This window comes from Sander vitreus, chromosome 23, assembly GCF_031162955.1.
Source record: "Sander vitreus isolate 19-12246 chromosome 23, sanVit1, whole genome shotgun sequence".
Lineage (NCBI taxonomy): Eukaryota > Metazoa > Chordata > Actinopteri > Perciformes > Percidae > Sander > Sander vitreus.
In genome coordinates, this window is record NC_135877.1 from 6,917,502 (window position 1) to 6,933,225 (window position 15,724).

General features: G+C 39.2%; 1 protein-coding gene across 1 annotated transcript in view; it reads left to right on the top strand.

Moving 5' to 3' along the window:
• Positions 1-480: 480 nt before the first annotated feature.
• LOC144512129 (chemokine-like protein TAFA-2) overlaps positions 481-15,724 on the top strand; it is a 36,040-nt gene continuing 20,796 nt past the window's right edge. Inside the window, exons 1-2 of the mRNA XM_078242706.1 lie at positions 481-583; positions 990-992. Coding sequence (XP_078098832.1) covers positions 481-583; positions 990-992 — 106 coding nt within the window. The remainder of the gene's footprint in view (positions 584-989; positions 993-15,724) is intronic.

Genomic DNA, 15,724 nt, shown 5'->3' on the forward strand with positions numbered 1-15,724 from the left:
TTGTTTTGAAAAGCAAGAAGGATAAAAGCCTGTATCTCTTCATGATACGAGCAAATATGCATTCAGACAAGCTAAGCTATTGTGAAATTAAACTGTGAGCTAGCGGAGCAGCACTCTCTTCCTGTTCTAGTAAATATAGCCCTTGTATAATGCTGTTCCGAAGTAGGGCTGGGCAATATGGAGAAAATCGGATATCCCGATATTCTTGACCAAATACCTCAATGTCGATATTGTAGGGTTGACAATTGGTGCTTTAACCAAATATTTTCACAATTAGATATACATAAGTAATCATCAATAATGTGGATATAATGTCTAAGTGGTTAAAGGCAAATAATAGAACATTTAGAGTAATCTGGTAAGTTCAGACAAATTGATATATTGCCCAGCCCTATTCCGAAGGTAAGAATGTAATCGGTTGAAACTACCGCTGTAATAAATTCCCTGCTCATGGTTACTCCTCTCTTTCTTTTTCCCAGGATGAGTGAGCGCTACACCCAGATCGGAAGTAAAGGGGCTCTACTAGTAATGATGCTTGTGATCAGCGTCTGGGAGATGACCGTACCAACAGAAGGGGCTACAGGTGAGCACATTAAAACTGAATCTACAATTGGTTTTATCTTGTCTTTTTACGTGCCAATTGCTCTAATTTACCAAGTATACCAATGGAGTTTCTCTCTGTATACATACTTAATCATTAAACACTTCTTATGGGCACAAACGCACATTCCAATGAGCCCATCTAACAAATGGTTAACTGTCCCCACCTGCTTCTGCTTTTGTGCAATTTGTGATAAATCATCTTGTGGAATCAGAACCCAAATATCTACAAGATACCACTCAGAAGTTTTCAAAGCTGTTGTAGTAACTTGTTGGTTGAGAAGCATCACTAGCATATCGTCTGACAGATTACCTTGGGCCTCCGTTTACGTGTGTTATATTGGGATGTTCAATCTGATTGATTTTGGCAGTGGGATAGAAGGATAAAGCTGGTGATATTCTGTATTTTCATTATTGCCAACACACCCCATGAAAAGACCAAAGCCTGATAGATGTTATTCCTCTGTGCCATAGAGCTCCACTGTTGTGCAGAAATGATGATAAAAACTCGGTGACATGTTCTTTTATTACAATGAGCGAACACACACTAACACACACAAACACACAGTAGTTTACTTCAATCAATCCCACATGCACTGTCCTGCTGCCCCAAATACTCGCTAGAACGCCAAACGCTTATTTATCCACAACTGAAAATACTGTAGTCCCCAACAAAATCACTATTTACTCCTGTTTGAGTAACATTTGCTAAAATGTATGATGCCCAGCGTTTTTAGTAAATGACTGAGACTTTAAAATAAAAAATAAGATTTACATCCCCAGTTAACGAGTGGGCTTGGGGCTAGACTTGCCGCGGTAGTCGGTGTTACCGCTGTTATACGGTGTTCGGGCTTACACTGATTAGACACCGATTACATTACTTGCCCTCCGCCCCCACTGTCATTTAAAAAAAATGGAAATAAAACCTATTTAGATGGTAATGGGTTTAATTTTCGCATATCAGCGCCACGTTCATCAAATTAAAAAAACTCTGTCTGAACCCAGCATGACCGGAGAGACCAGAGATTTAAAGTTAGCGACACTTTATTATATGCTATATATTGAGCACCATCCACGAATATCTTTTCTTGTAAAATGTCTGGTGTAATCAATGTTGTCACGAGTTTATTAACTGGTGGGAAAATGTCCTCATCGTGGCATCCCTACTTGGGTCTTAGCGCCACAGACAGGGTAGAGAACTTATAAAATATTAAGAAACTAATGAATCACTGGTTTTGGTCCTCTGATAATGCCAGCCTTATCTGTATAAATCACTTTCATATACCCCAAAGTAGCTAGTAGGTAGCAAGCAGAAATTGAAATTAAAATTAAGTAGGAGCTTTCCATCAATCCAACCATTTTCAAACAATATCTTTTAAAAGAGGTATTCCAGTGATTTAGTATTGCACTTCAGTAATGTTAGGGGAATCACATTACAACAGACAAATAAAAAATGATGCAGCAGGGCGTGAGATGTGCTGACTTGTAGTCCCTAGTGGGGGTCAAGCTCCAAAATCTTGCATCCTACATTTCCCATAACACAACTCAATAGATACTCTTATTGTCTTCAAAGGGGACATTTGTTTCTAAAGAACATCCAGAACATACAGCACAGGCCAAAACTTTGGACACACCTTCTCATTCAATGCGTTTTCTTTATTTTCATGACTATTTACATTGTAGATTCTCACTGAAGGCATCAAAACTATGAATGAACACATATGGAATTATGTACTTAATAAAAAAGTGTGAAATAACTCTTAACTCTTAAATAGGTCTTATATTTTAGATTCCTCAAAGTAGCCACCCTTTGCTTTTTTGATAGCGCTGCAAACCCTTGGTGTTCTCTCAATGAGCTTCATGAGGTAGTCACCTGAAATGGTTTTCACTTCACAGGTGTGCCTTGTCAGGGTTAATTAGTGGAATTTTTTGGTTGGGACCATCAGTTGTGTTGTGCAGAAGTCAGGTTGATACACAGCCGACAGCCCTATTGGACAACTGTTAGAATTCATATTATGGCAAGAACCAATCAGCTAAGTAAAGAGAAACAAGTGGCCATCATTACTTTAAGAAATGAAGGTCAGTCAGTCCGGAAAATTGCGAAAAACTTTGAATGTGTCCCCAAGTGCAGTCGCAAAAACCATCAAGCGCTACAACGAAACTGGCTCACATGAGGACCGCCCCAGGAAAGGAAGACCAAGAGTCACCTCTGCTGCTGAGGATAAGTTCATCCGAGTCACCAGCCTCAGAAATCGCAAGTTAACAGCAGCTCAGATTAGAGACCAGATGAATGCCACACAGAGTTCTAGCAGCAGACATCTCTAGAACAACTGTTAAGAGGAGACTGCGCGAATCAGGCCTTCATGGTCAAATAGCTGCTAGGAAACCACTGCTAAGGAGAGGCAACAAGCAGAAGAGATTTGTTTGGGCCAAGAAACACAAGGAATGGACATTAGACCAGTGGAAATCTGTGCTTTGGTCTGATGAGTCCAAATTTGAGATCTTTGCTTCCAACCGCCGTGTCTTTGTGCGACGCAGAAAAGGTGAACGGATGGATTCTACATGCCTGGTTCCCACCGTGAAGCATTGAGGATGAGGTGTGATGGTGTTTGTTAAGTACATAATTCCACGTGTTCATTCATAGTTTTGATGCCTTCAGTGAGAATCTACAATGTAAATAGTCATGAAAATAAATGAAACGCATTGAATGAGAAGGTGTGTCCAAACTTTTGGCCTGTACTGTAGATACACTGTAACAATATCTATTTTACTACTCTCCATCTGTACATAAAGACATTATTGTGCGATATGTGATTAGCAAGCAATGGCAGCACAGACTGCGTCTTCCCAGCTTAGTATTACAGCATTGTAATGCTTTTATGTTTTTTTGTTCTACCTGTCTGAAAAACTCCACATGCAGTTTTGAATGCAGGCTTACTATACCTTTAAAAATACATTCTCTAAACCCAGCCTGAGATATCCCTTATGACATCATCAAGGGTTATTTTCTTAGACTTGACAAAGCTCCTCCAGAGCCAGAGAAGACAAACAACTGTTTTCACAGGATGAGTCACTCTTTATAACTAGTAAACTGATACTGATGTGAAAAATCTGAGTTCCCCTTTGACATTTATTCCAGTAGATATAGGAAACAGGTAAGCTTTGAACGGCAGGAATCGAGGAAAACAAGGAAGTAGCAGAAACCTGATGACCATTGAAAGTTAAGCTGTAGACAGTGATTCTTATCATATTCTATCATTTTACAAATGGTTTAAAAAGTGAGACCATTGCGCCAGTCTTTCAATAAAGAACAAATCAAAGTAAAGACATTTTGGCTCAGTCAGTGGTCCCAGTCCCATCAGGGTGGCCAAAAGAGGCTCAAAATAAGGTCAAAGTTCTCCTCCACATCTAAACAAAAACAACTTTTCTCTGTCCACGAGCTTGTTGAGTGTCCATCCATCTGTTCACTCAGCTCTGTAGGACTAAGTGGACTCGCCAAGGCTTCTTTGATTTGCTCATAGTGTGAAGCCTCAGCTCTCCATCCAAAAAAAGAGTGCCCGAATGCACCAATGCAAAGAGAGACGCAGGACACACGCACAGACGAGTGCTGCCACAGTGGCTTCCACTTGTCGTATGAGGTGTTTGGAAAAGGAATTTCTCACCGTGCGGCATCACAGATAAAAGGGCGCCGTAGTAAATTGGGGAGTAATTGGATCGAAGCAACTATTTTGAAGGTACGAGTCAAACTCCTCTCCCCCTGTCTCATTAAAAGTGTTGGCGAGTCGTCACTCGTAAACCCAGGGAGATCAATTATGGCAACTCAGCAACATTACAAGTAGAGGCCAACCCACAGGTTTCATCACCGGGTGCCCCACTGACAATGCACTGCCTCAGGTAATTGGTTGTGTACAGGCAGCGTTGCTTCCGGACAGGATGTCTATTTGTGAGCATGACAGAAATCACGCATACCTCTCTTCTCTGTCGACCAATTAGATGAGAGTGCGGTGCTTTGATGTGCGTGACTTTGATTGGCAGCGACCCCCACTCAAGGCACTCATCATTTCAGCAGGAAGTGGATCAGAATAATCTTGCGCACATTCAATTTCTCTCTGATAGCCACTGCAGCCCGTCTGATTTCCCCTGTGTGTTATTTCTGTTGCTGTAAACCTGTTATCAATCAAGGGATGAAATGAACCAAGAACACGTCCAAAGTAGAGAAAATGTATTTCTTCCCCGAGAACACAACAAGAAGAAAACTAAGCCCCCTCTCTGACAAGCAGGGGAAATCTTGTTCATTTCAGTAAGCGGACAAGTTGATGTTCTAATGCACATATGAGCTTTCACTTCTTTAAATAACCGGTTTGTGCCAGCAAAGACGGGATCATATTTGCACATATCAAACATGTTTTTTTGCTCTCTGACAGTTTAGGAAATTCAGTTTTATTTTCCTCTCTAATATGTAAAAAAAGACAGTTCGCTTTGCAGTCTCCTGTCAGACAGTGATCATTTGCTACTGTGGGCGTTTACAACACAAACTTAAAAAGTGTCAGTGGTCATTCCGTTTGCCTTTGTGCTTGTCCTTTATTGACCAGAAGACAGGCAGATTAGAGATAGAGGAGTCAGACAGGACTCGGTGCCAGGCTGGCTTGGCTCATAAGTTGTGGGGACACCCGATTTATTTTCATTAGCATCTATTGTAATCGATCCATGCTTATGTGCTTGTACATGAAACCTTCCAAATTCAACTTGTTCTTCCTTTCCTCGTTTCTTCCTACTCTTTTAAAGAAAAAAGGGAGGATTCTTTTTTTTAAAATCACATTTCCTACTTATTGGATACATTTGATGTATTCTGGGATTTTGAGAATTAGACGTTTTGCACCTTTTAGGGCACAAAAATGCATGGCATCTTGACAGGATGTGCAGGTATTGATTGAAATTAAAAAATTCATGCTTTATTACCTTCCAGAAGTATTTAGTTTAAGGTACATTAAGCTCAAAATTAAAAAGTGTTTTACTTTACTTATTGGGATAATTGGGTTGATTCTACTTATATTTTATTTTTTACAGTAAATCTACAAAAAACTATGATGATCCCTTACAGTATGACAGTAGAAATAAGAAAGGAATGGCGACAGTAAAAGTTTTTAAATGAACATGCAAAACAATAATCTTCTTTGCAGCAGTTGTGTCTCTCCGAGCTTCAGCATACGTGCAGCAGTTTGGCATGAACAGGAAGTGTTGTCAGTACAGCAGCCAAGGCATACAGCTACAGTAAGGTGCAAGCGATAGTAATTGTTAATGTTGGACTCAGAGACTGGCCATTTCCTAGAGGGAGGGACAGACCCAGTGCATGCCGAACTTAACATATTTGTTAATTTATTTTTTGCCAGCACTATTTGACCATGTGATGACATTTGAAGGCATAACTTGAATAGGGTTAGAAATGTCTGGGTATTTTCTTTTTCTAATTCCCTTAATTGTTATTAATCTCCCTACCACTCACATTGATCTTGCAAAGATTAGCTTGTCTGTCTACACACTTCCCAGGCCAATAGTGTTGTTAGTGGGTTTGTTGAAAGAAAAGGAGTAAAATGCAAAGACTTCAATGTTGAAGAAATTAATGCAACAAAAAGACCCTGACACAGTCAACAGGTCGCTGAGCCTATATTTGACATGTCAATTTCTAACCAATATGCGAGAGTAGATCCTCAGTTAAGTAGGTGACATTAGCTTAAATGAACTCGCAATTAATCAGTTAAATGGGAAAAAATTGTCTTGGATTGTTAGCCCTTACTCTACAATGCTGTGAAGTAAAATCTGTCTACACCACACATACATTCTGGGATAGGAGAAAAAAACCCAGATAAAACGCCAGATAAAATATTAAATGAAGTTAACTGTTCACACAATACAGTAACATGAGCTATTTAAATTAGCTGCATACATGGTTAGACGTCATTTGCTCTTTCCTGTGCATCGCTGTGTCTACTTCGTTCACAGCAATCCCCATCAATCGGCCCCAAAACGTCCCAGTCAGATAGTAAATGCCGTAAACATATTCTTTGTAAATCTTTACAATCATTCCCTGAAAAAAAACAAGCAGGCCTGTCTTGTTGCATGATTCAAATTTTCTTCAAAATTGCCATCTTTAGCGTGTAGCTTGTTAGCTCGAAGATTTTTGTTTCAAGTAGCAAAGGGATTTTGAGAAGAGCAACACACAGAGAGCGGAAGCAGAGTGAGAAAGCCTGACATCCGGCATGTCAGGCTTTATCCTGGAAATGCACTTCTTTTGATCCAGCCATATGTAAAAGTCTACTTAACATCATCATCAGAAGAATGGCGGGGATACATCGCCATCTGGCGTTAAGAATGCGCCATATCTCTGGGCAGAGCACCTTCAGATTTTATGGTTGCCCAAATGGGTGTCGAGAGTTTAAATTCTGACCTTCAAATTATGCTAGTGTGTGATCGCTGCAGACACATTACAGCCTTGGATTTCTGTGTCCACAATGGCAAACCCTTAGCAAGAATCAAAGTACGCAGGTCGCTAAGGGGAACTGGAGCCTGGGTGGAATGAAATATATTTGATGGTTCACACTCAGTATTTTTAGACAATTAGCTCTAGGGTGACCAGACGTCCCGAAAGATTCGGGACAGTCCCAAAATCCAAGCAGTTGTCCCGAATCCCGAATCCTGCCCTAATTGTCCCGAAAATTAGAGCAAAGTCTCAAGAGCAGGAGTCAGACGTCAGGCTGCATGCTAGCAGCAAACTACATATAACTGACAGCACAACTGTACATACCAACACTTTGGGTTTGTTTTATGTGTTTCATAATGACACTTGAGTTCATGATTTTAATGATTTTTTATTTGTATTTTCGGGTTTCTTAAAAAAACAAACAATCTAGATACGTCACTAATGAGCAACTATAGTCGGATATCAAACCTTCCATTTTTAAGTAGAATCATTGAAAAAACGGTTTCTCAACAACTCAACCTTTTCTTGTCACTAAACAACAGTTTTGATGCCTTCCAGTCGGGTTTTCGACCACACCACAGCACTGAGACAGCTCTTGTTAAAGTCTTTAATGACTTAAACGCAGATAGTGGCAAAATTTCAGTCTTAGTATTACTTGATCTCAGTGGTGCATTTGATATGGTCGACCATGACATATTACAAGACCGATTGGAAAACTGGGTTGGCATTCCTGGCTCAGTACTAAACTGATTTGAGTCTTATTTAAAGAATAGGGACTACTTTGTGTCTATAGGGAATTATACATCTGAGCATACGAATATGATGTGCGGAGTTTCCCAAGGCTCAGTTCTGGGGCCTCCACTGTTTAACATCTACATGCTTCCACTAGCTCAAATTATGGAAAACAATAAAATAAGTTACCATAGTTATGCGGATGACACACAAATTTATATAACCTTATCGCCAGGGGACTATAGTCCAATACAACAACTGACTAAGTGCATTGAACAAATTAACGACTGATGTGCCAGAATTTTCTTAAATTAAATGACGAAAAAACTGAGGTGGTTGTTTTTGGAGCAAAAGTGGAACAATTAAAAGTCAGCACTCAGCTTCAAACGACAATGTTAAAAACAACAGACAAAGCCAGAAATCTTGGGGTCGTCATGGACTCAGACCTGAATTTTAACAGCCACATTAAGACAATTACAAAGTCAGCCTATTACCACCTTAAAAATATATCAAGGGTTCAGCAGGATTTGGAAAAACTTGTCCAGGCTTTCATCTTCAGTAGACTTGACTACTGTAATGGTGTCTTTACAGGTCTCCCTAAAAAAATCAGACAGACAGCCGCAGCTGATTCAGAATGCTGCTGCTCGAGTCCTCACTAAGACTAAGAAAGTGGATCACATAACTCCAGTACTGAAGTCTCTATACTGGCTTCCAGAATTGATTTCAAAATACTTTTGCTGGTTTATAAATCACTTAAAATGGTTTAGGGCCAAAATACATTTCTGATCTGCTGCTACACTATGACCCACCCAGACCTCTCAGGTCATCTGGGACAGGTCTACTTGCTGTCCCCAGAGTCAGAACTAAACAGGGGAAAGCAGCATTCAGTTTTTACGCTCCACATAGCTGGAAAAACTCCCAGAAAACTGCAGGTCCGCAGCAACTCTGTTCTTTTAAATCAAAGCTAAAGACCTCTCTTTTTGATTTTGCCTTTCTTTAAATAACTGTTCATTTGTTATACTGAAGTTGCACTGACGACACTGTATGACATTCTATAACTGCTCTTTAATGTTTAATTTCTTATACTGCACTGTAACTTTTATTCACGTATTTTATCTCGCAGTTATTTAATTTCTTATACTGCACTGTCAATTTTATTCTTGTCTTTTATCTAGTGGTATTTTTGAACAGATAACGGACATATTTCTGAGAATTTCTCCAACGCAGGTGTGACAGATTAGAACTCAAAAAACACGGGTGTGACAATAGATTATCCATACAAGGACCACATCTGTGAACTGGTCGGATTTAGTCTGTGAACTAGTTCAATAAGAAAGACAACGTCTGTGAACTTGTCAGATATTTCTGTGAACTTATCAAGAGACAGACGTTTAACGAGATTAAACTAAGCTTTGTAGCGACGGCTACATCGTAGTGAAAAGTAGAACTACTGCAATCTTGTAATGGGTAACGGAAACACCAAGTAACCGGAGCCAAAAGGACCTGTGGTCAGAGAAATGTGTTTTTTTATTTATTTATATATTACTGCACTTTGATGTTTTAACCTGCTTTAAATTGTTTTCTAACTGCTCTTTAATGTTTTATGTAAAGCACTTTGAATTGCCCTGTTGCTGAAATGTGCTATACAAATAAAGCTGCCTTGCCATGACAGACCAAAATAATAAATCATTTTGGTGCAGAATTTTAAAATTTGTATCTTGTCGCACCCCCCCCAATCCCGAATTATACCCATTCTCATGTGGTCACCATAATTAGTGCTCAGGTGGTATTGATGTAGTGTCAGTTTGCAGTACAGTAGAGGTGCTTCCCTTACAGTTGTAAATGTTGCGTGACGCATGACCTCCTTGTCTGACTTACTCTATAGTAGGTCTTGGGTTATATGCATCAAAGTTTGTTGCTTGCTCTGCACCTTAGACTTTCTGCACTTTGTAATAAAAATGACTTATATGATGCATAAGAAGCATCTTGCCAAGAAGGAAAAACACTGCTTGCACCCCTGAGAGAGCAGTAACTAACAGCCAGAGACACTACAGGAGTCCAAAGTTAAACATTACAATAAATCCACATGCTCAGTATTTTACATTAAGTTTGGCTCCCTGAATCTGATTTGTAATTGTGGCTGAAAGACAGATCCTCATCTGTCACTCTTCTAACCTGCTAGCAACAAAGTAACAAATAGTTTGAGGGGAAAATCTGTTAATTCCCATTAAAATAACAATTACACACCTCGTTAGGTAGGTTTGTACAGAGGGAATTGCACTCAGTGAGGTCATTTCTCTATATGAGAGCTGGTATTTTTGGCAGCAAACAGTCAGCAATGATTAAACTATGATTCACAACAGCTTCATGAATGATACAAAGTATGCATCATTTGCTGTTTCTCCTCTGTCTCCAGAGACCATCATATAAAAGCTTCTCAAGCAGAGTAATTTCAGAGAGAAATGGCCCATCACTACTACTCGCTGAAAGCAACTTTGGGTCAAAGGACTCATGTTGTCAGCATCAAGTGTTGGGACTTCATGTTAGTTCTCAGGATCTGATCCAAATTTGATTCCAAGCAGCTTTTGGGGTTTACTTTAACTTATACAATATATTATCGTTTTACAAAAAGGGACAGACTTACTCTGCTGGTTGCCTGGCAACCTCACAGGGACGTGTCATGTCACACTAAATTTTTTGTAAGGTATAAACACATGAGATATAACGTGTTAATTGGTGCGCTTCAGAGGTGCTGGGAGGTGGATTTTGATACCAGGCGAGCGGTTTCCCCCTCTTTCCAGTCTTTAAGCTAAGCTAACTGACTGTAGCTTCATATTTAAAGCGAGTGGGAGTGGTACCAATCTTCTCATTTAGTTCTCTGCCAGAGAGCCAAAAGGCAGATTTCACAAAATGTTGACTATTGCTTTAAATTTAAACAGCTTAATTTTTTCTGCAAATTCAATTTCAATGTAGTCGCTGCACAGTTAATAGACTTTAGACTGTATTGTCCCCAAGGGGAAATTCATTTCCACAGCACTGTACACATCAGACAACAGTGCATACAGTAAACAATATACAATGACAGACAACAGTACACACTCAGGCCTGTTCAAGAAAAAGGCAAAGTACCAGCTAGGCTTATTGTGTCTTCTCTTACAGTACTGCAAAAGTTAGTTATGACATTTTCAGCTCTGAAACAAAAATTAAGATCCAGTCTTAGCAATGCAACAAGCAAACAGCACGGAGAGAGTGAGCGTTATCACCAAAACAAAAAACAGGTGATTTCTTAAAGAGAGATGCAAATCCTCCTTATGGTACAAATAATGAAAACATCACACCAGCTGTGTGCCCTTCTGTAGAAAATGGTGACAATGGGTTGGCGTGCGTGGCGTTGGGGGAACAGGTTGACTTATTTGCTTTACAAAAGTAAATCCAACCAAACAAGGCAGATATGAGAGCAAGGCTAAAGGACATGAGGACAGAGATGGATAATTATTGATTATGTAACAGAAATTTGCTTGCAATCCAAACGACAGCTATAAACTTCGAGATAAGAGCACCTAGAGCAGGTAGAAGAGGAAGGGGATCATTTATGAAGGACAGGATGATCCAAAATGTCTTTTTTTAATCAGGAGTGATGCCTCAGTTTTTTTCTGTTCTTCATGTTTTATAATATCTTGTAATATATGTACCACTTAGCACCTCGTCAAGAAATCACTGGCATTGATGTACACCCTGTCAACAAACAGCAGATATACCTTAGCCATACTTCCTAATTGTCTATTTTAATGGAGGTAGATAATGGCTGAAACCTTATTATAGTGATTAGCCTTTTAAAAGACAACGTAATTGTTTATGGACGCAGCCTAACATGAACCCACAAAAGTAAAGGTTGAGACTACTAAACGGTAATAATGTGTCATATTTCTGTGCAGATATATTGCACTAAGAGCAATTTATGCTATGTTAAATTATCATGTAATTACTATAACCATGCTATTACAGTAATAGCTGGGTCAGACTGGGCTATGCATGGCCATTAAAACCCTGGGAGATTGTGTCAGTCGGCTTTTACTACATTAAATCAGTAGACCTGTCAAGTAAGCACTTACTTTGCACTCACTAAGTTCTATGCTCCGATTAGCCGTGAAAAGGTAGCATTATATTTTCAAACAGGTTTCTCCTTTGGGTAAGAGGATTTATGCTTCGACTCACTGGATGTGGGTTTCTGAAAGCTCACACGTGTGATGCAAATAGTGCTTCTTCATTTTCCCAACACAGTCTGTTGATGAGTGTCATCAAATCAGACTTTCTAACTCAGTGGAACTTTTTACAGAAGGATAAGTTGAGTTGCAGTTGCAAGATATTTAGTATACATCGGTCGTCTCCAGCAGGTTTGAGCTAGAATGTAGACAATTACGCTCTTTTTATACCCATGTCTTCAATGCTTGCATCAGCAAAGGATTAGTGTCTCTCAGTTTGTGTGATACAAAAAGCACATGAGCAAATAGCACTGAAAACAATGGGATGTGCACAAAATGAAACAATAATTAAAAGACAAATTTTCTTTTTCTTTTGTGCCCTTATTTTCTATAAGTGCCTTTTTACTGTACAACATTTTATTTCCTTTATCTGCAAAGCAATGTAACAAGCCTGAGGGCTGTTTGGAATTGGCAGCATTAAATTCTCTTGAAATGCAAATTCCCTTTTTCCTTTTTACTCATAAACTGTACAATCACGTGAAAACAAAACTGTAGCAAATCATCCGTTAGGGTCAGGTCTGATTTTCATACGTCCACGTCTGTTTCCTTTTGTTAAATATTTATTCTGAAAATGTCTGTTACTGGATGTGGATTTTTATTCTCTTTTTCCCCCCACATTATCCTATTTTAGAATATCAATTAAAAGGATGGTGACAGCATTAGAAAGTTTGAAAGATGATACGTAGTATCTTTACCCCCCATTATACTTTGTGCTATTATTTCCCAAAACAACAATACAGTTACTCCAGTAGTGTCAAAATGGCAATTGAAAAAAAAATTCCCTGAACCACTTCTCTTGAACTGCTACCCCCGGTTTTATTTTTCGGGCTGAAGAACAAATAACTTAAACCTTTATACTACATCAAAATGGCTTCTCAGGAGGCACTGGTCTGCAGTTAAGAGCTGCTTAAGAGGGAAATAAGTTAACAGTAGATAAGACAAAAATGTTTTTTCCAGACAAAAGCAAAACGCAATCTCAGAAGATTGAAAAAAAATGAGCAGAAATAGAGTAGAAAATGTGATAATGATAAGAATTGTGTGAAGGAAACTTTATTGGAAGTAGAGGATTAGTTGACTTTTTTGTGGAAAAAGTTTTAGTTGAGGCAAGGTTAGTGTTTGGTTTGGATAATGAAGTGCTTTGATGTTCAGCAGATATAATGTGTATCATGTTCGCCATCTTAGTTTTTAAACCAGAGTGTTGGCCAATTGAAATTTCGACCTGATGATGACAAGTCAGGGGATGGACTAAGTGTGTTACGTGTGGAGCAAATTTTATGGTAATCCATCAAATACCTTAGACATTTCACTCAAAACCACAAATGTGTCACTAAAGTAAAAGTCAGAATGATTCATTATCTGGGAACCATTAATGTCTATACTAAATGTAGCCAGTTAAGAAATTGTGGTGGACCGACTGACCCAGATTGCCTTCGAATAGAAGGTCGCCGTCCACAGAGCCACATTGAAAGCATGACTAAAAGAATCTGTCAGACAAAAGCAAAACCATATCAAAGAAATTTGTGAAATGAGCACAAATTGTGACGTGTAGATTATGTGAGATGGACAAGAATTATGTGACTGTTACTTGATTTACAGCTGAAGAAATATGAAACAAGCATTTGTTAGTTTCAGAAAGCGGTTCAGTTAAGGCAACTAAAATAATAAAAAACAAAAAGGTTATTGTTTAGTTTAGAGAATTAAAAACTACCTTTGGTTTTAGTCCAGGCCATGTGAAAAAGTGTCCAAAACCTGTAGTTACAAGTTGCACAATTAGACAGGCTCAGCTAAGTTAAAAGTACAGTAAATGTCCCACACAATTTCTAGTAAGTAAATACTATGTCCTTCTCCCGAAACATTTCTCTAATTTTTCATGCATGGATAAATTTATTTATTTTTGGCATTTTGACTTTTCAGGATAGTGGCATTAGAGATGCAGACAGGAAATATGGAGACAGGAACAATATGCAACATGAATCCTGTTTTGCAATTTCATGGCATCATGCTTGTCTTTTGAAACTGTGAAAGACAACAATCTACAAAACCCAAAGGCAGCAGCATGTCCAGAGCCAGAGGGATCCTCTCTGTCTCTCTGTCTCAGCGGCAGCGCAGCAGGTTTAAAGCCGGTTTGCAGGACAGACTGATTCCCGAGTGAAATGCTTTTCTCTGTATCTGCTGGCAGGGGAGCCGAGTAGGAATCCAAGTAGAACTCCAAATCCAGTCAGAAAAACCACAGCCTCTTAGTGTGAAGCGTGTCCTTTAGAGGGAGATACTGGCAGCACTTCTTTTACATCTGAAGCAGCTCGGCTTGCTGTGTGCTTGTCTTTCATATCTTCTCTTGTTCGGGCCAGAGCACGAGTAAGCATCCCGCTACTTCCGGGCAACTACCTGCATTATTTTTTGATATATGAGGACAGACGAGGGGGGGGGTTTGGTTGGTTGTTAGAGCAGACATGCTATCAAAAGTAGAGTGCATAATAAAAGCACAACTTTCCTTTCCTGTCTCTCTGTCTTTTTGCTTTTTAAAAAATGGATTCTGTCCTTTTCTACCTGCTGTTCAGTTGTGTATTCCAGCAGCAGCCATCAGTGAAACGTTTGATGCTATGCAATCACAGACCGTCGGTAAGCCAAACAGTGTAGTGGAATATAAGATTCCCACTGAATGCAGTGTTTTTGCCGAGTTCTAAACAAAAAAGGTAACAGGTAAATCTCTGAGCTATAGTGTTGTTCAACAGTTGCACAACATATTTCTCAGATTTAATATCATTCCCTCTCAGCAGAGCAGCTGACTCCATCACTGTTAGTCTCAGTAGTTGCTTGTTACAGCAGCTAGAATGTGTTGCTGTCCACCGACATAACACGCCAAAGTGAAAACGGAATTAACTGGGTTTGGTTGAGCTACGACAGTACAGACAGTTAGGACCAGTTTCACGCAATCATTTCAGATTTACTGTTTACTGCAGCAGCGAGTATCTCAGCAGAAGGACACCTCAAGAAAATGTCACATGCAATTAAAAGAGAATGGAGCAGCTCAGGCTCTAAATAATTCAGACAATGGAGCGTGATCTGGAAATTGGCTCCAAATACTGCAGCGCTGCACTTTCCCCCATCACATATCTGATTTTTTTTTAAGGCTGCTGCCTGTTGTGGGAAATCTGGAACGTTATCAGTTCCAATCATTACCATCCCATACTTCAGATATTATTTATTTAAAATGTACTTTTCCATCAAATACACTGAGCATGATCAAAATACTGTTCCTTATGATGTTTTCAATGCCTGGTCCTGATTGGTTACCTCCACTACACTGCTTAAAGCGGCTGCTAGTACTACAAACCCCAATTCCAATGAAGTTGGGACGTTGTGTAAAATGTAAATAAAAACAGAATACAATGATTTGTAAATCCTTTCCAACCTGTATTCAATTGAACATACTACAAAGACAAGATATTTAATGTTCAAACTGATAAACTTTGTTTTTTTTTGCAATTATTCAATCATTTTGAATTTGATGCCTGCAACACGTTCCCAAAAAGCTGGGACAGGGGCAACAAAAGAGTTGAGGAATGCTCAAAAAGCACCTGTTTGGAACATTGCACAGGTGAACTGGTTAATTTGTCATGATTGGGTATAAAAGGAGCATCCCCAAAAGGCT